The 17,216-nt window shown below is 46.8% G+C and overlaps 1 protein-coding gene across 1 annotated transcript in view; it reads left to right on the plus strand.

Annotated features, from left to right (window-relative positions):
- The window catches only part of LOC130253030 (vascular endothelial growth factor receptor kdr-like), a 129,463-nt gene that overhangs the window by 56,472 nt on the left and 55,775 nt on the right, over nucleotides 1-17,216 (plus strand). The window contains exons 5-9 of the mRNA XM_056491271.1: nucleotides 4,423-4,582; nucleotides 6,125-6,261; nucleotides 7,665-7,836; nucleotides 8,351-8,468; nucleotides 10,786-10,961. Of these exons, the coding sequence (XP_056347246.1) occupies nucleotides 4,423-4,582; nucleotides 6,125-6,261; nucleotides 7,665-7,836; nucleotides 8,351-8,468; nucleotides 10,786-10,961 (763 nt within the window). The remainder of the gene's footprint in view (nucleotides 1-4,422; nucleotides 4,583-6,124; nucleotides 6,262-7,664; nucleotides 7,837-8,350; nucleotides 8,469-10,785; nucleotides 10,962-17,216) is intronic.

The following is a 17,216-nucleotide window of genomic DNA, read 5'->3' on the forward strand; positions in this document are numbered from 1 at the left end:
AAAAAAAGCTGAGTAAATTCCATAAAAAATAGCAAAGACACTGAAAATCCAGAACCTGTTCTTGCAGTGTGTTACTGTTGAGCTGGGTAAAAAGATTTTTTGAGGATTAGGCTGAATTATCACATTTTTTTTTTTTTAATGTTGTGGCTTGGTGTTCCTCCAGAGATAGATGACAAAGCACTATGTTCTTTCAAAATTCTTTGAATCCCCATTTAATTTGAGCCTGCTTCACCAAATTCATGGCTGGAGCAGTGCTGCAGACCCTGGCACCATCAGGGTGGCCTTGGAATTCCCATCTCCACATTTATTCCCTTATTGATGGGCAGCTGTCCTGGTTTGGAGGACAGGTGTCTGCCAGTAAAGACAGCAACTTCTCTTTGAAATGGAGAATGTAAACCCCCTCCCTCCAAATTATTATTATAATTTTGAAATTTAGGGGCTCTCAGGCAAAGAGATGGGAATTAGGAATAACAGTCCTTGACTAGGAAAATTAAAATAGCAATGCAGTATTACACAGAACAATCCCAGCCCTGCCAGAGTCAGAATCCAAGCTGACACCCGTCAGTCAGTCAGGGTGTTGGCACAGTCCCATTCAATGGTGGCTGCATCCTCCTGCAGGGGCAGATGTGGTTCAGCTGGAGCAGTGCTCCTGGAGAAGGTGCAGTTTCCTCTGAAGCTCCAGGGATGATGTGGAAAGGTCTGGTTTTCCTCTGGAATCCAGTGGAAAGAAGGTTCCTTGGTGTCCAAAATGTCAGTTTTTGTCTGGGTAGGAAAGGCTTGGCTCCTCCCCTGGCTGGAGCATCTCCCAGTGGGATGATGGAATTTTATCAGTCATGCCCTGGGACTCAGTGGCCATGAACAGGAGATATCTCCTGGAGGGAGGATGGGCTGTGGGAAGATAAAGATGATTGCCCAGCTGGTTTAAAGATGGCCCATGAGCAGATAATGTGTGCCAGGAGATCAGGGGCACTGCCCCAGCTGGGTTAACAGATGGGGACAGAATCCACATTTCTGTCACATCAACCCAGCACAGACCTGGAGCCTTGGGAAGCTCTGGGATCCAGCTTGGCCCTGGCTGGGAGTCCCACTGATGCCTAGAACAGAGGCTGGGCAAAATTCAGAGGATAAAGTGGGGATTTATTAAAGGTTCACCTTGGGCAGTCAAAAGTTTAGGAACACCCATGCTGGATGATGGCCATGAGTTTTTCAGACAATTAAAAGTTTAGTCCATTTATAGGTGTTAATCCTCCTATTACCCTGGTAGTGAATTCATATCATGTAATGAATTTACTTTCCCCCAGTTTGCTCCCCCCCAATTCACTTTTGTTTATATTTTTGGGTCCTGAGGCAGTGGAGTGCCCTTGGATTTCAGGCCTAGAGGGATTGTTTTGTCTCACCAAAATGTGAAGACAGTTAACTAACACTCTGTATGGAATTTAGAGTTATACACTAATGCAGTGCAGCATTTGAAAAATGGAAAATCTAAAATCCAAAGGCACCAGCACAGTGCTGGGAGGAAGCAGGGCAGGAGGTGAGCGTGGGGGAGGAGAGGTGAGCGAGGCCATCAGGCTAATTTAGAACATCCTCTCCTTCCAAATTTAATCTCCAGGAGACAACTGGAGAGGGAGGACAGCACTTCAAAGGGAGGAAAGCCACTGTGATTTCCTTCGAGCAGCATTGACGCTTTTTGTTTGATTGTTTAAATAGGTATTTGTGAATATTTTATGGAGATGTTTCATCTGTGTGTGGTGTTGGAAAGGGCCTCCTGAGCAGGGTTATTTTTCCTTCCCCCTTCCCCCAGGCATGGGGGAGCTGAGCTGCCAAACCCTGAAGTTCAGCTTTTATTATTCTTGTGGAAAATGGACTCTTTGCCACCGTAAATTAAGTTCCTTGTGTTACCATTAGACTTTAAAATCACTGCAGTCCCTTCAAACATGCTCAGAGAAAGGTGCCTCATTATGCTAAGCAGATCCCAGCTATCTCAATTTATCATCTTTGTTATTAACAAACTCAGGCTAGGACACACAGCTCAGGCTTTTAATTTGCTTAACATGATTTTAATTCAGGGCAAAAAGAGCTTTTTCAGTCATGACAGATCTGTTTAGTCACTGATCTGGTTCAGTGTGTGTTTGCCACTTCCAGCTTTGACCTTCATGAGTGCTAAGCATTATTGAGCCTGAGGTTCCAGACCTCTTTCTGTATTTTTTTTTCCTATTTTTCCTGTTCTAAACAGAGATGCCACAGCTTGATCATTTCAAAAGCATTTACGAGAAATCCTGTTTCCCTGTCAGAAGAGATGCTGCTCCAAAAGACAGCGAGTGCCTGGCTGTCCCCCCTTCCCCATGCAGCATCACCACAATTCCTTTGGGTTTGCTCCCTGCTGGAATTGTAAGAATTGACCCAAACCAAGGCCAGACTTGTGTGTCCAGAGCCCCAGGCTGTGTGGAACAGGAGAATTGTTTCAACTGAACCCAGTTTAGGCTGCCCTGCCAAACCAGAGTCCTGACTGCTGGGAGACAAACAGGAGCTGCACACAGCAGGAATTGGAGCCCAAACTCTTCCATCAGGGGTGAAATTCCTGCATTCAGTCCCTTGGTTAGCTCCCAGAGATAAAGCAGGGTCTCTCTGAAAAGGAAAAGCTCCCCTTGCCTCACCTTTGAGCAGCCAGGATATGAGGAGGAGGAGGGAGAAGCAAATAAATTTAATTATTATGATACTGCAGGCACGCTGAGGTTTGCCCAAACCTTTGATTTTTTGGGCAGAAGTGATTTCAATATCCCAAAGAGCATCCTCAGTCCTAAAGAGCCTCCCTGTGTCCTGCTGGGAAATCCAGAGCTGCCTGTGCTTCCCTTCCCCACCTGCAAACACCTGAAATGGGGCATTTCAGGCAGCTCTTTTATTTTCACTTAGTTCTTTTGTACATTATAATCCAGGATTTTCAAAATTTTTGGCAAGTAAATTACATTCCCTCTAGCAAATAGAGGATTTCCCTGTGTGTTAATAATAAGAATAAACTGATTATTCCCCCTAATAAAAGCCAAGCTGCTCAACACTGGTGTTGTCCAAGGGTAGACAGAGGAGGGCTCATTCTTATTAAATTTTTGCTTTAGTTTATTTTCCACATTTTCTGTTCTCATTTCTTCTTCATAAGCAGAATTGAGAGTGTTTTTTCAAGAATCTCAGAACATTACAAGTATTTATGAATTTAGGACAAGAAGTGCCTTTATTTCTGTGATTTACACCCCTAAGTCATCCAGGCTGGAAATCCATGGGGTGCTCTGAGAGTGTCTCCCCCTTTTCTGTGGGATGGAGAGAACCTGGGCAGTGCCCACAGACCAGAGCTTGTAGATAAGTTAGTTAAGGTGAGATAGTGAATAATTCTGATTTTGGGAGGGTCTAATATCACACATGTTTTTAAAGTACAAAGAGGAAAACGTGTGGTGGATGGGAGGAAACACCTCCAAAAAGATCACCCCAAAAAGTCATAGAAGATGGGCATAATGATTTCCAGAGAAGGGATGAGGGAAATGGGTTCCACACATGAGATCTGAGAGGACTAGGACTCCTGAACTGGATGCACAAGTGTTGAGTTTCTGTCACTTCTGCCTTGGGGGAGTGTTTCTGTGTGCTCAGGCTGCTGCTGAGATTTGTGGAATTCAGATCTGTGATTCAGATCTGTGAGATTCAAATCTGTGAAATTCAGATCTGTGAGATTCAGATCTGTGAGATTTGGATGTGTGAGACTCAGATCTGTGAGATTCGGATCTGTGAAATTCAGACCTGTCAAATTCAGCCCTGTGAGATTCAGATCTGTGAAATTCAGATTTGTGAGATTCAGAGCTGTGAAATTCAATTCTGTGAAATTCAGATCTGTGAGATTTGGATCTGTCAGATTCAGATCTGTGAGATTCAGATCTGTAAGATTCACATCTGTGAGATTCAGGTCTGTGAGACTCAGACCTGTGAGATCTGGATCTCTGAGGTTCAGACCTGTGAAATTCAGACCTGTGAGACTCAGATCAGTGAAATTCAGATCTGTAAACTCAGATCTGTGAGATCTGGATCTCTGAGGTTCAGATCTGTAAGATTCACATCTGTGAGACTCACATCTGTGAGATTCAGATCTGTGAAATTCAGATCTGTGAGATTCAGACCTGCAGACTCAGACCTGTGAGATCTGCATCTCTGAGGTTCAGACCTGTGAAATTCAGATCTGTAAACTCAGATCTGTGAGATCTGCATCTCTGAGGTTCAGACCTGTGAAATTCAGATCTGGAAACTCAGATCTGTGAGATCTGCATCTCTGAGGTCCAGACCTGTGCTCCAGACCCCCCAAGCCCTGGGGCAGCTCCAAGCCCTGCCCTGCCCCTAAAGCCCAGCACCCTGGCTCCAGGTGACTCTCACCCTTTTCCTCCCTTGCAGTACCCTTCTTCTGCAGAGGTCAGCTTCAGGAAGATGCTGTGGGACCCCAGGAGAGGCTTTGTCATCCCCTCCCACTCCTTTGTGCCCTCTGGCATCCTCATGTGCTCAGCCCACGTCAATGGCAGCACCTTCAACTCCTACTACGTGGCCCAGAGACTGGGTGAGTGTCCAGGAGCTGCTGCTGCCACCCCCTGCTCAGCCCCACTCCTGTCTCAGACACCTCCCTGAGCTGCATCTGCAGATAGTCCAAGCTGGAATGTTAAAATTAAACTCCTTCCTTTTTTTTTTTTTTTTTTTTGCCTCCTATTCATTAGAACTTGGATTGGAGCCACTCCTGGTTTTGAAAAATGACCAAGTGCTGAGGTGGTACAAAACAGGAGTGTTTTATTCAAGCCCCACCAAGGCTTTGTTTGCTTGGATTGAGCTGTATTTACATTAAACAACTGCTTTAAAACAGCAGCTTTCCTCTTGCTTCTGGTCATTACCCACGTGTGATCATCCCATAAAAATCTCACTACTCTGCTAATTCACATCTTTGCTTTTTATAGATTTTCTCTTGGTGATTTACTACACCATTTCCCTTGGATTTGCAGCTGAGCTTCAGCTCATAATTAAAATCTGAATTTGAAGCAACTAAACATTAAATTTTTGAATGCTGGCTATTTATATGAAGCCAATTAGAATTTATTTTTCTATTGTTTTCCATGTATGTTCTTTATCTCCTCATATACCTTCTATTTACTCACACTTCATTCCCATTAGCTCATGGCATCCTTCTATACAATCAGCACTCAGCTTTGAACAACAGGCTTGTAAATTTGTGTGGCAGCCAAAAAAAATCTTGCAAATCTCTCTTTTTTTTTTCTTGTTGAAGTAATTTTTTATTAAAATCATGAATTCAAGCCTACAAAACCTCTTAGGCCATCCCTCTGCAGCTCAAAAGGACCCAGGAAATCCCTTTTTTTGTGTTACTGTCAGTGCTCTGGTGTGGTTTTGGTACTGGGCACCAAAAATTGATGGAAGTTCAGAGCTGATGTATTTAAGGCATTGATAAATGACTTGGGGATCCCATCTGGGGATAGGGGGATCCCATTTAGGGATTCAAGGATCCTATTTGGGATTTTGGGGATCCTATTGAAGGATTTGGGGATCCCATTCCAGGATTTGGGGATCCCATTTAGGGACTGGGGGATCCCATTCTAGGATTTGGGGATCCCATTCAAGGATTGGGGGATCCCATTCCAGGATTTGAGGATTCCATTTAGGGATTGGGGGATCCCGTGTGGGGATTTGGAGGATCCTACTTGGGGATTTGGGGATCCCATTCAGGATTTGGGGATCCCATTTGGGGATTTGGAGGATCCTATTTGGGGATCCCATTTGGGGATTTGGAGGATCCTATCTGGGGATTTGGGGATCTCATTCAGGATTTGGGGATTCCATTTAGGGATTGGAGGATTCCATTTATGGATTTGGGGATCCCATTCAGGAAGGAAAGTGAGCTGGGCAGCAGAAACACATTCCATATCCAACAAAAGTGGATCCTCTGGTTTTGAGGCCCCCAAAAGGAGGAAAACCCCTTTGGGAACTTTTCTGTGGGGCTGCTGAGCGGGTTGGGGCCGTGTCAGAGCAGCCAGTGCTGGGTGTGAGTGGGAGCAGGGAGCCAGAGCTGCTGCTCACAGCTGTGCCTGCCCCTCTGCAGAGAGCAGGATCCAGAACCTGACCCTGAAGGCGAGTGCCAGGAAGCTGCTGGTTGGAGAAACCCTCAGGCTGGAGTGCAGGGCTGAGACCTTCTTCAACGGGCGTGTGGAGTTCATCTGGACCTGCCCCCGAGGCACAGTGAGTGCTGGAACCCCTTCCCAAAATTCACTAAATACTGCTTATTCTGAAATTATCCACCGTTTATAATCCCATCATTGATTGGGCTTTGTGTTTGGATGGATCTAAAATTAAAAAAATCTACAATTTCTCTGCCTTTCTTAACCTGCAAACCTCACTAAAGAAATCCTGGCAGGAAAAGCCAAGAGTGTTTCATTAATTTTTTGGGAAGAAAAATTCCTTCATCCTTTCTGTCCTGGCTGTCTCACAGTGGCAAGTCTGAAATGCAGGTTGTAAGCTGTCAATCTCCCCATCTATATTTATAAAGGAGGAAAAAGCAAAGGAAAGCACAACTGAACCTGTGGAAATTGTCCTCAAAGAATGAAATGTAAATTCTGAGTCTTGAGCTTTCTCTGGTTACAACACAAAAGTGCCAAATGTGAAGTAGAAATAAGTAAGAGATTGAACATTTGAGGTACCAAACCCTCTCACTTCTCCTAAAAAAAAATCAGAGGGAGATAATTTCCCAAATCAGTTCATTTGTCTGAGATTCTACTCTTGGATCTGTTTGGTGCTGAGAATTAAAATAATTGTTGTTTTTTTTTTTTTCTTTTTAGTTCAGCAAAATACACATTGTAAAGAAGCACCAAAGTTTTTTGGGAAGGTGCAAAATGTGATTCCTAAAAACTGATTAATTTTTATTTCCTTTAAAAAAAAAATAATTTCTGAGTTGGTTTGGGTGAGGAAACTACAGAAAATATAACAAAGAATTTATAGAAGTCCAAGCACTAAAATTTTACTGAATTTGTTTCCTTGAACTCCATATGGTGGAAAAGATTTGTTTTCCTATGAACTCTCCTTACATTTCTAACATTATAAATGTAAAACTCCTTGGCCAAATCTCTGGGATCAAAAATCCTACTGAAAACGATAATGCTTTCTAAAATTCCCCAGGAATTTGTATTGGCACTTGGCTGTCATAATATATTACATTTCTGTCATAATATATTTCTTTGAGAAAGCAGGAGGTTTTTAATACAGAAAAAATACTGACTGTGACCAAAATAAATTCAAAAACCCTCAAACCCAAACGCTGGGAGCACAGCTCTGACCCTGCAGCAGATTTTCCCTGGGATCTTTGGGATGTGGGCTGGGATGCATCCCCTTGTTTACCTGCCCAAAATTCAGTCCAAAGTGCCACATTTCCACTCTGCATCTCTCTCTGATTAGACTGGATAATGAAACTTCACACAAGAGCTCTTCCTGCTGATCTGCCTTTTATATTATTTATTTCAGTGATGGGGAGATGTGATGGTTTTGATACCAATCACTGGTAGCCTTTGAAAGGGGGGGACACAAAAAATCCACTTTTTGCTGCTTTTTGACTCTTTTTTTTTTTTTTTTTTTTTTTTGGTGATTCCCAGCACCCTCACCCCAAGAGAAACATGGACAGGAGTGATGCTGTGTACAAAGTGGGCAGCAGCCTGATAATTGAAAATGTCACCATGGAGGATGGGGGCCTGTACATCTGCAGGACATTCAATGAGACAGAGACAGTGACCAGGCTGGAGGCCAATGTCACTGTCACCGTGTATGGTGAGTGCCCAGCTCACAGGACAATGCCAGGCTGCAAAATCTGTTCCAATTAGGGAGAAAATCAACCATTAATCACCTGCAGCCTCTAATTAGTTAATGAGAGTCAGCTCCCATGTGTTCAAATAAATTCAAGGGTGCATTTAGATGGATGTTGGGAGGGAATTCCTGGATTGTGAGGGAGCTGAACTGTTTGAAAAAGGTGCTTGTTGAGGATCAGGAAAATCCATCCTGGCTCCACATGGACAGGAGATGTCCCAGGAATTTTCCACACTGATCCAGGGGCAGTGCAGGGGCAATCCTCTGCTTTCCATGGGAATTCCTTCGAGTGGGAGCAGCCCTTGGTGGCTGAGGCTGGGCTGCACAGGGGAGCTGAGGGAACAGCCTGGTCCAGTTGGTTCTGTGCAGGTTTTATACTGGAAAAAAAACCCTGTGGGACCAGAGCAATGCCAGGTGTGAGCTCTGTCCTGTGGCAGAGCTGCCATTCCAAGTTCTCCCCACTCATTTCTCCCCCCAGAAAAACCCTACATGACAGTCTCATACAAGAAAGGACCTTACTACGAGATCATCTCAGGACACAAGTCCCTCAAACTGGCTGCCAAGGTGGACGCCTTCCCTCGGCCCATGGTGACCTGGTGAGTGTCCCCAAACAGAGCAGGAATGCCTGAGCTCCTCTGGGATCCCTGTCTGGAGCAGATCCCCACCATTCCTGAGTGTCCCCATGTCCTGGTTTGGAGGACAGGTGTCTGCCAATAAAGGCAGGAGCTTCTCTTTGAAATGGAGAATGGAAACCCCCTCCCTCCAAATTATTATTATCATTTTGAAATTAAGGGGCTCTCAGGCAAAGGTATGGGAATTAGGAATAACAGTTCTTTACTAGGAAAATTAAAATAGCAATGCAGTATTACACAGAACAATCCCAGCCCTGCCAGAGTCAGAATCCAAGCTGACACCCGTCAGTCAGTCAGGGTGTTGGCACAGTCCCATTCAATGGTGGCTGCATCCTCCTGCAGGGGCAGATGTGGTTCAGCTGGAGCAGTGCTCCTGGAGAAGGTGCAGTTTCCTCTGAAGCTCCAGGGATGATGTGGAAAGGTCTGGTTTTCCTCTGGAATCCAGTGGAAAGAAGGTGCCTTGGTGTCCAAAATGTCAGTTTTTATCTGGGTAGGAAAGGCTTGGCTCCTCCCCTGGCTGGAGCATCTCCCAGTGGGATGATGGAATTTTATCAGTCATGCCCTGGGACTCAGTGGCCATGAACAGGAGATATCTCCTGGAGGGAGGATGGGCTGTGGGAAGATAAAGATGATTGCCCAGCTGGTTTAAAGATGGCCCATGAGCAGATAATGTGTGCCAGGAGATCAGGGTCACTGCCCCAGCTGGGTTAACAGATGGGGACAGAATCCACATTTCTGTCACATCAGCCCAGCACACCCCAGCAGGAGCAGGAATGCCTGAGCTCCTTTGGGATCCCTGTCTGGGGCAGATTTCCACCATTCCTCACCACACAGGGCAGGGAGGGAACGCTCAGAGCTCTGGGAGGCTCCTGAGCCACCCCTCATTCCCAGGCTGATTTCCTCTCCTAGCCACACAAGGAAGGTCCTTGCAGGAAAAAATGTGTGTTTGACTTTCCCTGGGCACAGAAATATCAGGTGAAAGCTCTCAGGGTTTCCTGCTCACCCCCAGCAATGGTGTCAGCCTGCAAGGGGGCAGGGGATAACAGGAAAAGGACATAATTTATATTTTCAATATAAGAAATTGTTTCTCTGCTGAACTTTTAAATAATGTCCTCCCATCCTGTGCCAGCAGTGAATCCTCCTGAGCAAATTAAGGCTCCAGCAATGGATCTGCTCAGCAGGAGAGGCAGCACAACAGCAATTCCAGGAGACATTCAAGCCTCTCTTTACCTTTTCACCCCTTCTCCTCTCTCCTGCTCTGTCTTTAACCACCCCATCCAATGCCTTTTACATCTTTAGCTGCATTAAATCTGCCAGGGGCTGCCTGTCCTGGCAGAGGAGGTGGCATTTCCCTGGAGCACCTGTCCCTGGGCAGCTGAGAGCCTGGCAGGCAGCAAAAGGCTCCTAATTAAACTCTTGCAGCATTTTATTACAAGTGAAACAACATGAAATCCTCTAATTTTAGCGGGATGAGTGCCAGGAGGTGACTTTAATTGCTGCTGTTTTTTGGGGATGTTTTGGGAGCTGAAGTGGGGACTGACCCTTCTCCCTGCCAAGCCTTTGTTCCTGCAGCTCTTTGGTGGCTGCCTGGACCACCAGAGCTGCCTTCCCTCACAGCCCAGCTGCTGATGCTGGAGATCACTCAGAATGGTTGTTTTTGTGGCTGCAAAGGAAGTTTCCAGCATCCTCAGGCAGTGGGGATGCCCCAGCATCCTCCCAGCAAGGCCAGAGCTCCGTGTGTGGCCTCTTTCCCAGCCCTAAACCTGCCTGTGGGGTGAGCTGTGAAGAGCAGCATCCTCATCTCAACCTCAAACTCATCCTCTCCTGCTCTGAGGGAATATTCCAGCCTGGGAATTCCTCCCCATGGACCAAGCTTCTCCAGGTCACAGGGTTTAACTGTTTCAGAAGCAGTAAAGGCCCACAGAGACCTCCTGAGAGACAATCCTGCTGAATTAATCTCTTAATTTAAAACTGGTGGCACACATTTTGCTGTTCCATGATTTCCCATGCTTGGTGCTTCATTTGGGGGCATTTAGGTCATAATTGAGCATGTGAGAGGCACTGTTCCTTCAGATAAAATAAAACACCTTTTTCCTGTGTGGAATGAATCCATCCCACAGCACTGGAGATGTGAATCAGCTCTGGTGTGGAAGGATAACAGGAATAAATATCCAAACAGTGACTCCAAACCTGCATTTCCCTTGCTGGCATGACTTTTACCCGCCTCATGTGTGTTTTTGAGGGATGGCAGGGATGAGCCTTGATTGAATTTCCCACACAGGTACAAGGATGGCAAACTGATCAAGGACAACCACACGTGCTACGAGCCAGACCCACTGAAATACAGGCTGGGAATCCGAGATGTGAGGCCAAAACATGCTGGGAACTACACCCTGGTCCTGAGCAACCCCAGATACGGCCTCTACAGAAACCTCACCATGCAGCTGGTGGTGACAGGTAAGGACTTGCTGGGTCCAGTTCCTTTCTTTGGGTTATTTATCCCATTTTGTGTGGGTCAGCAGGAATGAGTGTAGGGTTTAGAACCCCTGAACCCCCATTTCAGCTGCTCTGAGGAGCTGCTGTGACCCTGAATCATCCCATCTCCTGGGAGATGGAAGTGCCTGGAAAAAGCACAAAAATCACATTTTTACAGGAGCTTGGGAGGATATGGAGTAGAGAGGTGTCAGAGCTGGAAGTTTCATCCCTTGAGGTTTCAAAGGGTCCCAGTGGGGCTGGGGAGAGGAACTGGAGGAGCTGCCCTGGCTTTTATGTCTGTCCATCCTCCTGCTCCAATCCACTTCCCAAATCTGTGTTTTCTGTCACTTCTCTGCTGGCAGCACTTGAGGGACAGGTTCCTTTTCAGAGAAAAACCTTGGTGTGCACTGAAGAGAGTTCACTTGCCATAGAGGGAAAATAGATATTGGAATGACATTTATGAGCCTCCCTGGCTGGATAATGCAGACAGAGCCACTTTGTCTCTTTGCACATCCACTGCCTCCTTTAATCCATTGAATTTGGCAAAAGAGATGGAATTATGAACAAAATTCAGCAAAATTTAGCTCTGCTTTCCCTTATTATTTTCCACTTGGGTGGTGAGTGGTTCTTGAGACAGGTTTGCTCTCTTTTCTGTGGTGAATTCTTCTCTCCTTAACCTTTTTACACCTAAAAATATTCTCAATTGTCCACTTTTTATCTGCTTATGTATTGTTGCTTCCAGCACTTGTGGTTTTCTCATTTCACCTTTCAGAAAGGAATAATGCCTAAAAAACAGACAACTTGTCACTCAGGTACATCTGGCCTATTAAAAACGTTCAGTAAGATATGATAGGTTAAAAAATCAGAAATAAGACATAAATTAATGTGTGGTTTAGGAGAGGAGGGAGCTCATGGTCAGGTCCTGCAGCTCAGCTGAGCACAAGGAACGTGTTTAGCTGCATAATTTCTCCACTTGAGATTGTTTTTCCACACAATGGTTCTGCCTCTTCAGAGAACGGAAACGCTCAGAGGAAGGGAAAATTAAGAATGATAATAAACTGTCTTGTCAAGGTAAATATTGGTGTTTGCCTGCAGAAGGGGGAGTTTCCTTGAGGAGCTGCTGTTCCCCAAACAGGCAACCAAAAACAAACAGAGCCTTTTGCTGTCAGCACGAGGCTATTTCAGGATTAAAACAAGATTTTCATGCCCATGGTGTGTCCAAGCTTGGAGCATCCCATCCCTCACACAGTGCTGCTCATCCTCAGCCTTCCCAGGGCTCAGCTTTAATCAGCAATAATTGTTTAATTGCAGCCCTCTCCATTTCTCAGCAGCTGCAGGGGGGTCCTGTGGTGATGCACAGGAAAAACACAGAGGGAATGTCATTTTCTTGTGAAATAAAGTCAGGGATTGAGAGCAGAGCAGGGAAAACCTGCCCTGGGTGGAAGCTGAGGCTGCAGGCAGGGAGGGTTTGCTTGGGTTTGGACTGAACCCAGGAACCAGGAATTCTGCAATTCCTGCAGCACCCAGGGATCATTCCATGCCTGAGCACCCAGGGAATTCTGCAATTCCTGCACTCCCATGGATCATTCCATCCCTGCACTCCCATGGATCATTCCATCCCTGCACACCCAGGGAATTCTGCAATTCCTGCACTCCCAGGGATCATTCCATCCCTGCACACCCAGGGAATTCTGCAATTCCTGAGCACCCAGGGATCATTTCATCCCTGCACACCCAGGGAATTCTGCAATTCCTGCACTCCCAGGGATCATTTCATCCCTGCACACCCAGGGAATTCTGCAATTCCTGCAGCACCCAGGGATCATTCCATGCCTGAGCACCCAGGGAATTCTGCAATTCCTGCACTCCCAGGGATCATTCCATCCCTGAGCACCCAGGGAATTCTGCAATTCCTGCACATCCAGGGATCATTCCATCCCTGCAGCACCCAGGGATCATTCCATCCCTGATCATCCATGGATCATTCCATCCCTGCACACCCAGGGCATCCTGCCATCCCTTCATCATCCAGGGAATTCTGCAATTCCTCCAGCACTTAGGGATCATTCCATCCCTTCATCACCCAGGGGATCATTCCATCCCTGCACACCCAGGGGATTCTGCCATCACAGCCAGGTTTTTCCCTGCACACCCAGGGCATCCTGCCATCCCTTCATCACCCAGGGAATTCTGCAATTCCTGCAGCACTCAGGGATCATTCCATCCCAGCCAGGCTCTTCCCTGCAGCACCACCCTGCTGTGCTGTGTGAGGCACTCAGCCCAGGAGAGACTCATTTCACTGAGATTCATGTGGGTAGAGCCCAAAAAGGAGAAATTTGGCTCCTGAAGCTTCTCCAAACTGCCCTTTCTCTCGTGCTTCCCATCAGAGGGCAGGAACAGCTTTTCCAGGAGCTGCTTTTCAGATCTGGGCTTTCCTTTCAAGTGCACTCTGAAGCTCCAAACTGAAAGCAGATTGGAATTTTCCCCTCAACTCTCCACAAATAACCTGGCCCTTTATCTCCAGCCATCATGACTGATATCTGGGTATCACACCTGAACAGATTAAATTGCTCAGAGCTTCTGCAGACTCTGAGACAAGAGAAGGAGACCCCAACACACTTTTGTGGCCCCTTTCTGCAGGGATTACCTGAAAGAAGCCACCTCTGAGCTGGAGGTGTGATTAATGTCTCTGCTCAGAACCAGAGGCAGCCTGCAATTACTGGAGCTGGGATTTGGACACAGGGATTAGTGGAGCTGATGGAAAAATCCTCTTGGGCTTGAAGTGGATGCAGTGGTTGGAGTATCAGCTTTGCATTGTGCTTAAAGGTGGAACCTGCACCTGATAAATCTCCTGCTGAGTAATAACCAACAACAGCTCTGCTCCCCAAATCCAGGGCCAGCCTTTCATTTCAGAGGTGAAGCTGAGAAAGGGAGTGAGCTCTGATCCACACTGCTAAAGAGAAGAGGGGAAAATTACATAACCAGGCTTGGGAATGAATGAGGAGATAAATGCCATTTGAATGTTTTCTGTTGCTGCATGGGGACACTGCAGTGCAGAAATGATCAGTAATCACACAGCCCTCCCTTCTGGAGCCTCTTCACAACAATCCATCATTAATGTGCCACAGGTACTCAGCTCACTGTGACAAAGCCATCAGCTGCATAGCTGGGCTGGCTGCAGAGGAATTTTGGAGTTCAAATGGTTGTGAGTTGTTTTTCACAAACAAAGTATAAACAGCAGCAGGGCTCGACCCTCTGATTGCTCTGGATTAATTTTGGCAGTGTGTTCTATTCACTAATAGGCAGCAGAGGAGAATCCTCTAAGCAGGATGAGAGCAAGATCAGCCCTGTGGGCAGTGCCCCTCCTGCCCTGCCCTGCTTTCCTTGGAGTCACCTCCTGGGTATTTAATTGGGAGAAAACCCAAATTCTGCCCCACTCAAACATCAGGACCTATTCCCCCCAGATTTCAATTTGGCCCCAAAACTGAGGAGTACCTGCAGAAGGATCAAGTGGAGAGGGAGCAAAAAATGGGCAAATAACTCCAGAGCTGCAGGGTGGGAAGTGAGAGAATAAAATCCAGCAAGGAGCTGCCTGGCCTGGAGGAGAATCGTGCTGCTATTCCAAAAATGCATCTGTAAGAAGAGGCTTAGCTGTGCTCTGCTCACCCCTGCTCCCACTGCAGCTGGAATCTATTCTTGCAGGAGCACATATCTCAGTGTGGAGTCACCTTGGCTCTCTGTAGGACTCAGGTCCTCAGGAGGTAGCTGATTGCATTTTCAAAACACTCCTTCTTTACATATTTACACATCAAACACTGCCCAAGGAGTGGTGGGTTGCTGTGGTTTTGTTTTGTTTGATTAAATTCTTGTTGAGAAAAGCTTCAAGAAAATAATGTCCTGGAGAATTTGGACAGGGAGGGAGGAAGGAGAAGGAACAATCCTAGCAAACAGCTGGTGGCTGAAAATCTGAGCCAGGAGAAGGAGAAATGTGGGAGAAGAGAGTTATTCCAGGCTGGAGTGCAAAGCAGGCTCAGAACAAAACATAAACAACGCCCTCAAATCTATTTCTGGGCAAGCAGACTGTGTTTCATCCTCACCCTTGTCCAACTCATCTGCTCCTGCTGAGCCCTTTTGGAGCAGCCAGTGTTCTCTGGGAGTGAGAGAGGGCTGGAGCACGAGTTAGCTCTAAAGTGGGATGAATAAACTCTTTCTCCATTTTTCCTTTCTTCTTTGTCCCAGAGTTTCTCTCCTGTGTTCCCCCAAGGCTCTCCCAGCAAATCTTGCTTTGCTCCAGCCAGCTGAAGTTGCATTCCCTTGTAGAGTCCTTGTGTTGTATCTGTAAGAAAATCAGGATTAGAGGTTGGAAAAAACCTCCACAGCACCAGCAGCTCTGGCTCCTGTGAATTCCTCCTCTCCTGGGAAGGACTGGGATGAATGATGGGACTGGTCACACCTGGATTTGTCACCAGCAGCTCCTCAGCACTCAGTGATGCACATTGCCCTGCTCTGCAGTCAGCCCAGCTCTTCATATTTTGGTTTAAAAAAATCAAAGGCAATCCTGTGCCTGACCTTCCTTGGCTTGCAAGGGATGAGTGGACATCAAAGGAGTCCCCAGTGATCTGCACAAAGGCCAGGAAATAAGTGGTGATCCATGAGAACAAAACTCCATCAGCTCCCCCAGAGCAGAGCAGGGAGAGGGGAAGGAGCCCTGGGGAGCAGGTTAATGCACCAGGCTGTGCCAGGGCAGAGGAAAAGTGATTTTAGGGTGGGGGATCTCAGCTACAGCCAGTGCAGGACACAGGGGACATCCCTGGAAGGGTCATGAAATCCCCCAGCTGAACACTGAGAAGGAATTTTTTGGGATTTTTGGTGAAATCCAGCTGATGTTCAAGCCACACAAAGCTGTCCCTTCCCCAGGGTCCTGCCAGGGCTGGGTTTCCTTTGTGGAGAACATCCAGCTCCTGCCCAGCTCCTTGGAGGATGAGCCACTCAGGAGAAATCAAAACAGAAAATTGAATTTTCCACCTCCTGGGCCAGCTGAGCTAAACTAGAAATCCCAAAATAAAACCCAGCCAGCCACTGTTCCAAGATATTTCCTAGTCCAAGGCTTTGCTTTCCTCCTGGGCTCTGGGACAATGTCTGTAGCCCATGGATGCAGGACACAGTGCTCCAGCCTCACTTATCAGGCAGGAGAGAAACTTTTTCTGGGGGATTTTTGAAAGAAAAATGCAGCAGCACAAGGAGCCCTTTCCTGAGCAAACCCTGAAGGGTTTTTCTCCATCACCCAAACCCTGGCTGCACACTTGCAGCTCCCAGGAGAGCCCCTGGTGAAGAAATCAGATGAGCTATTTTCATTCTGCTGGAAGTGGCCAAAGCAATTTTAGGAAGAGGAAGGTGGGGGCCTGCTGGAGCTTGCCAGAAGGATCTGAAGCATCCAAGTCATGACTTTGCAGCAGCAATCAGGGTCTGACAGCCCCCAAAATCCAGAGTGAGGGGGGAAGAGGCAGCTCCTGCTTCCCCTGCTATCCCTCAGCCAACCTGCAGGTACAATAATTGATTTTTGGAAAGCAGCAAAGGGGACAAAGAGAAAAATCTTAAAAATCTGCCTGCTCTGCTAAACATGAGCAGCTCTTCATTACCCATTTCTTTCTGAGGTCTGTCAAAAATAAGGTGGGGAGAGATTGATGAGAGAAACCCCTTTTTTGGGGTTAAAAAACCCCTTTTTTGTGGTTTTGGGGGGTTTTAGTGTTCGTTCAGCTCTGGGACAGCACTGGAAAAAAGATTTCTTCCTGCTCTGGGAAGAGAGAGACATCCAGAAGTGACAGAGGACAGAAAACCCCAAACCAAGCTGCAGTGCCAATTTAACCCCAAAATTCTCTGTGGGGCAGGTTGAGTTCTGTGGGATTTTTCTTACTGTCTGTTCCTCCAGGATCCAAGTGCTGGATCCCATTCCCAGCCCATCCCAGTGCAGCAGCTGGAGACCAGGCAGGGGCACAATCCTCTCCCTAATTCTGCTCCTGGCTGTGGTATTGACTCTCAGAGAGATTTTGGGAGCTGTTTGCAGCTTTTCCTCACAGGTACCATGGGGACAGGGCTGTGCACCCACCTGGGAGCAGCTCTGGGTGCAGGGCAGGGGAAAAACAACAAAACAGCAGCAATCAGAAAAACCAGAAAAACTCACAGCCAAAATCAGCCAGGCTCAAACACAGTGCTCAGTCTGAAACCAAAGTTGTGCTT

Source organism: Oenanthe melanoleuca, chromosome 4A, assembly GCF_029582105.1.
Source record: "Oenanthe melanoleuca isolate GR-GAL-2019-014 chromosome 4A, OMel1.0, whole genome shotgun sequence".
Classification (NCBI taxonomy): domain Eukaryota; kingdom Metazoa; phylum Chordata; class Aves; order Passeriformes; family Muscicapidae; genus Oenanthe; species Oenanthe melanoleuca.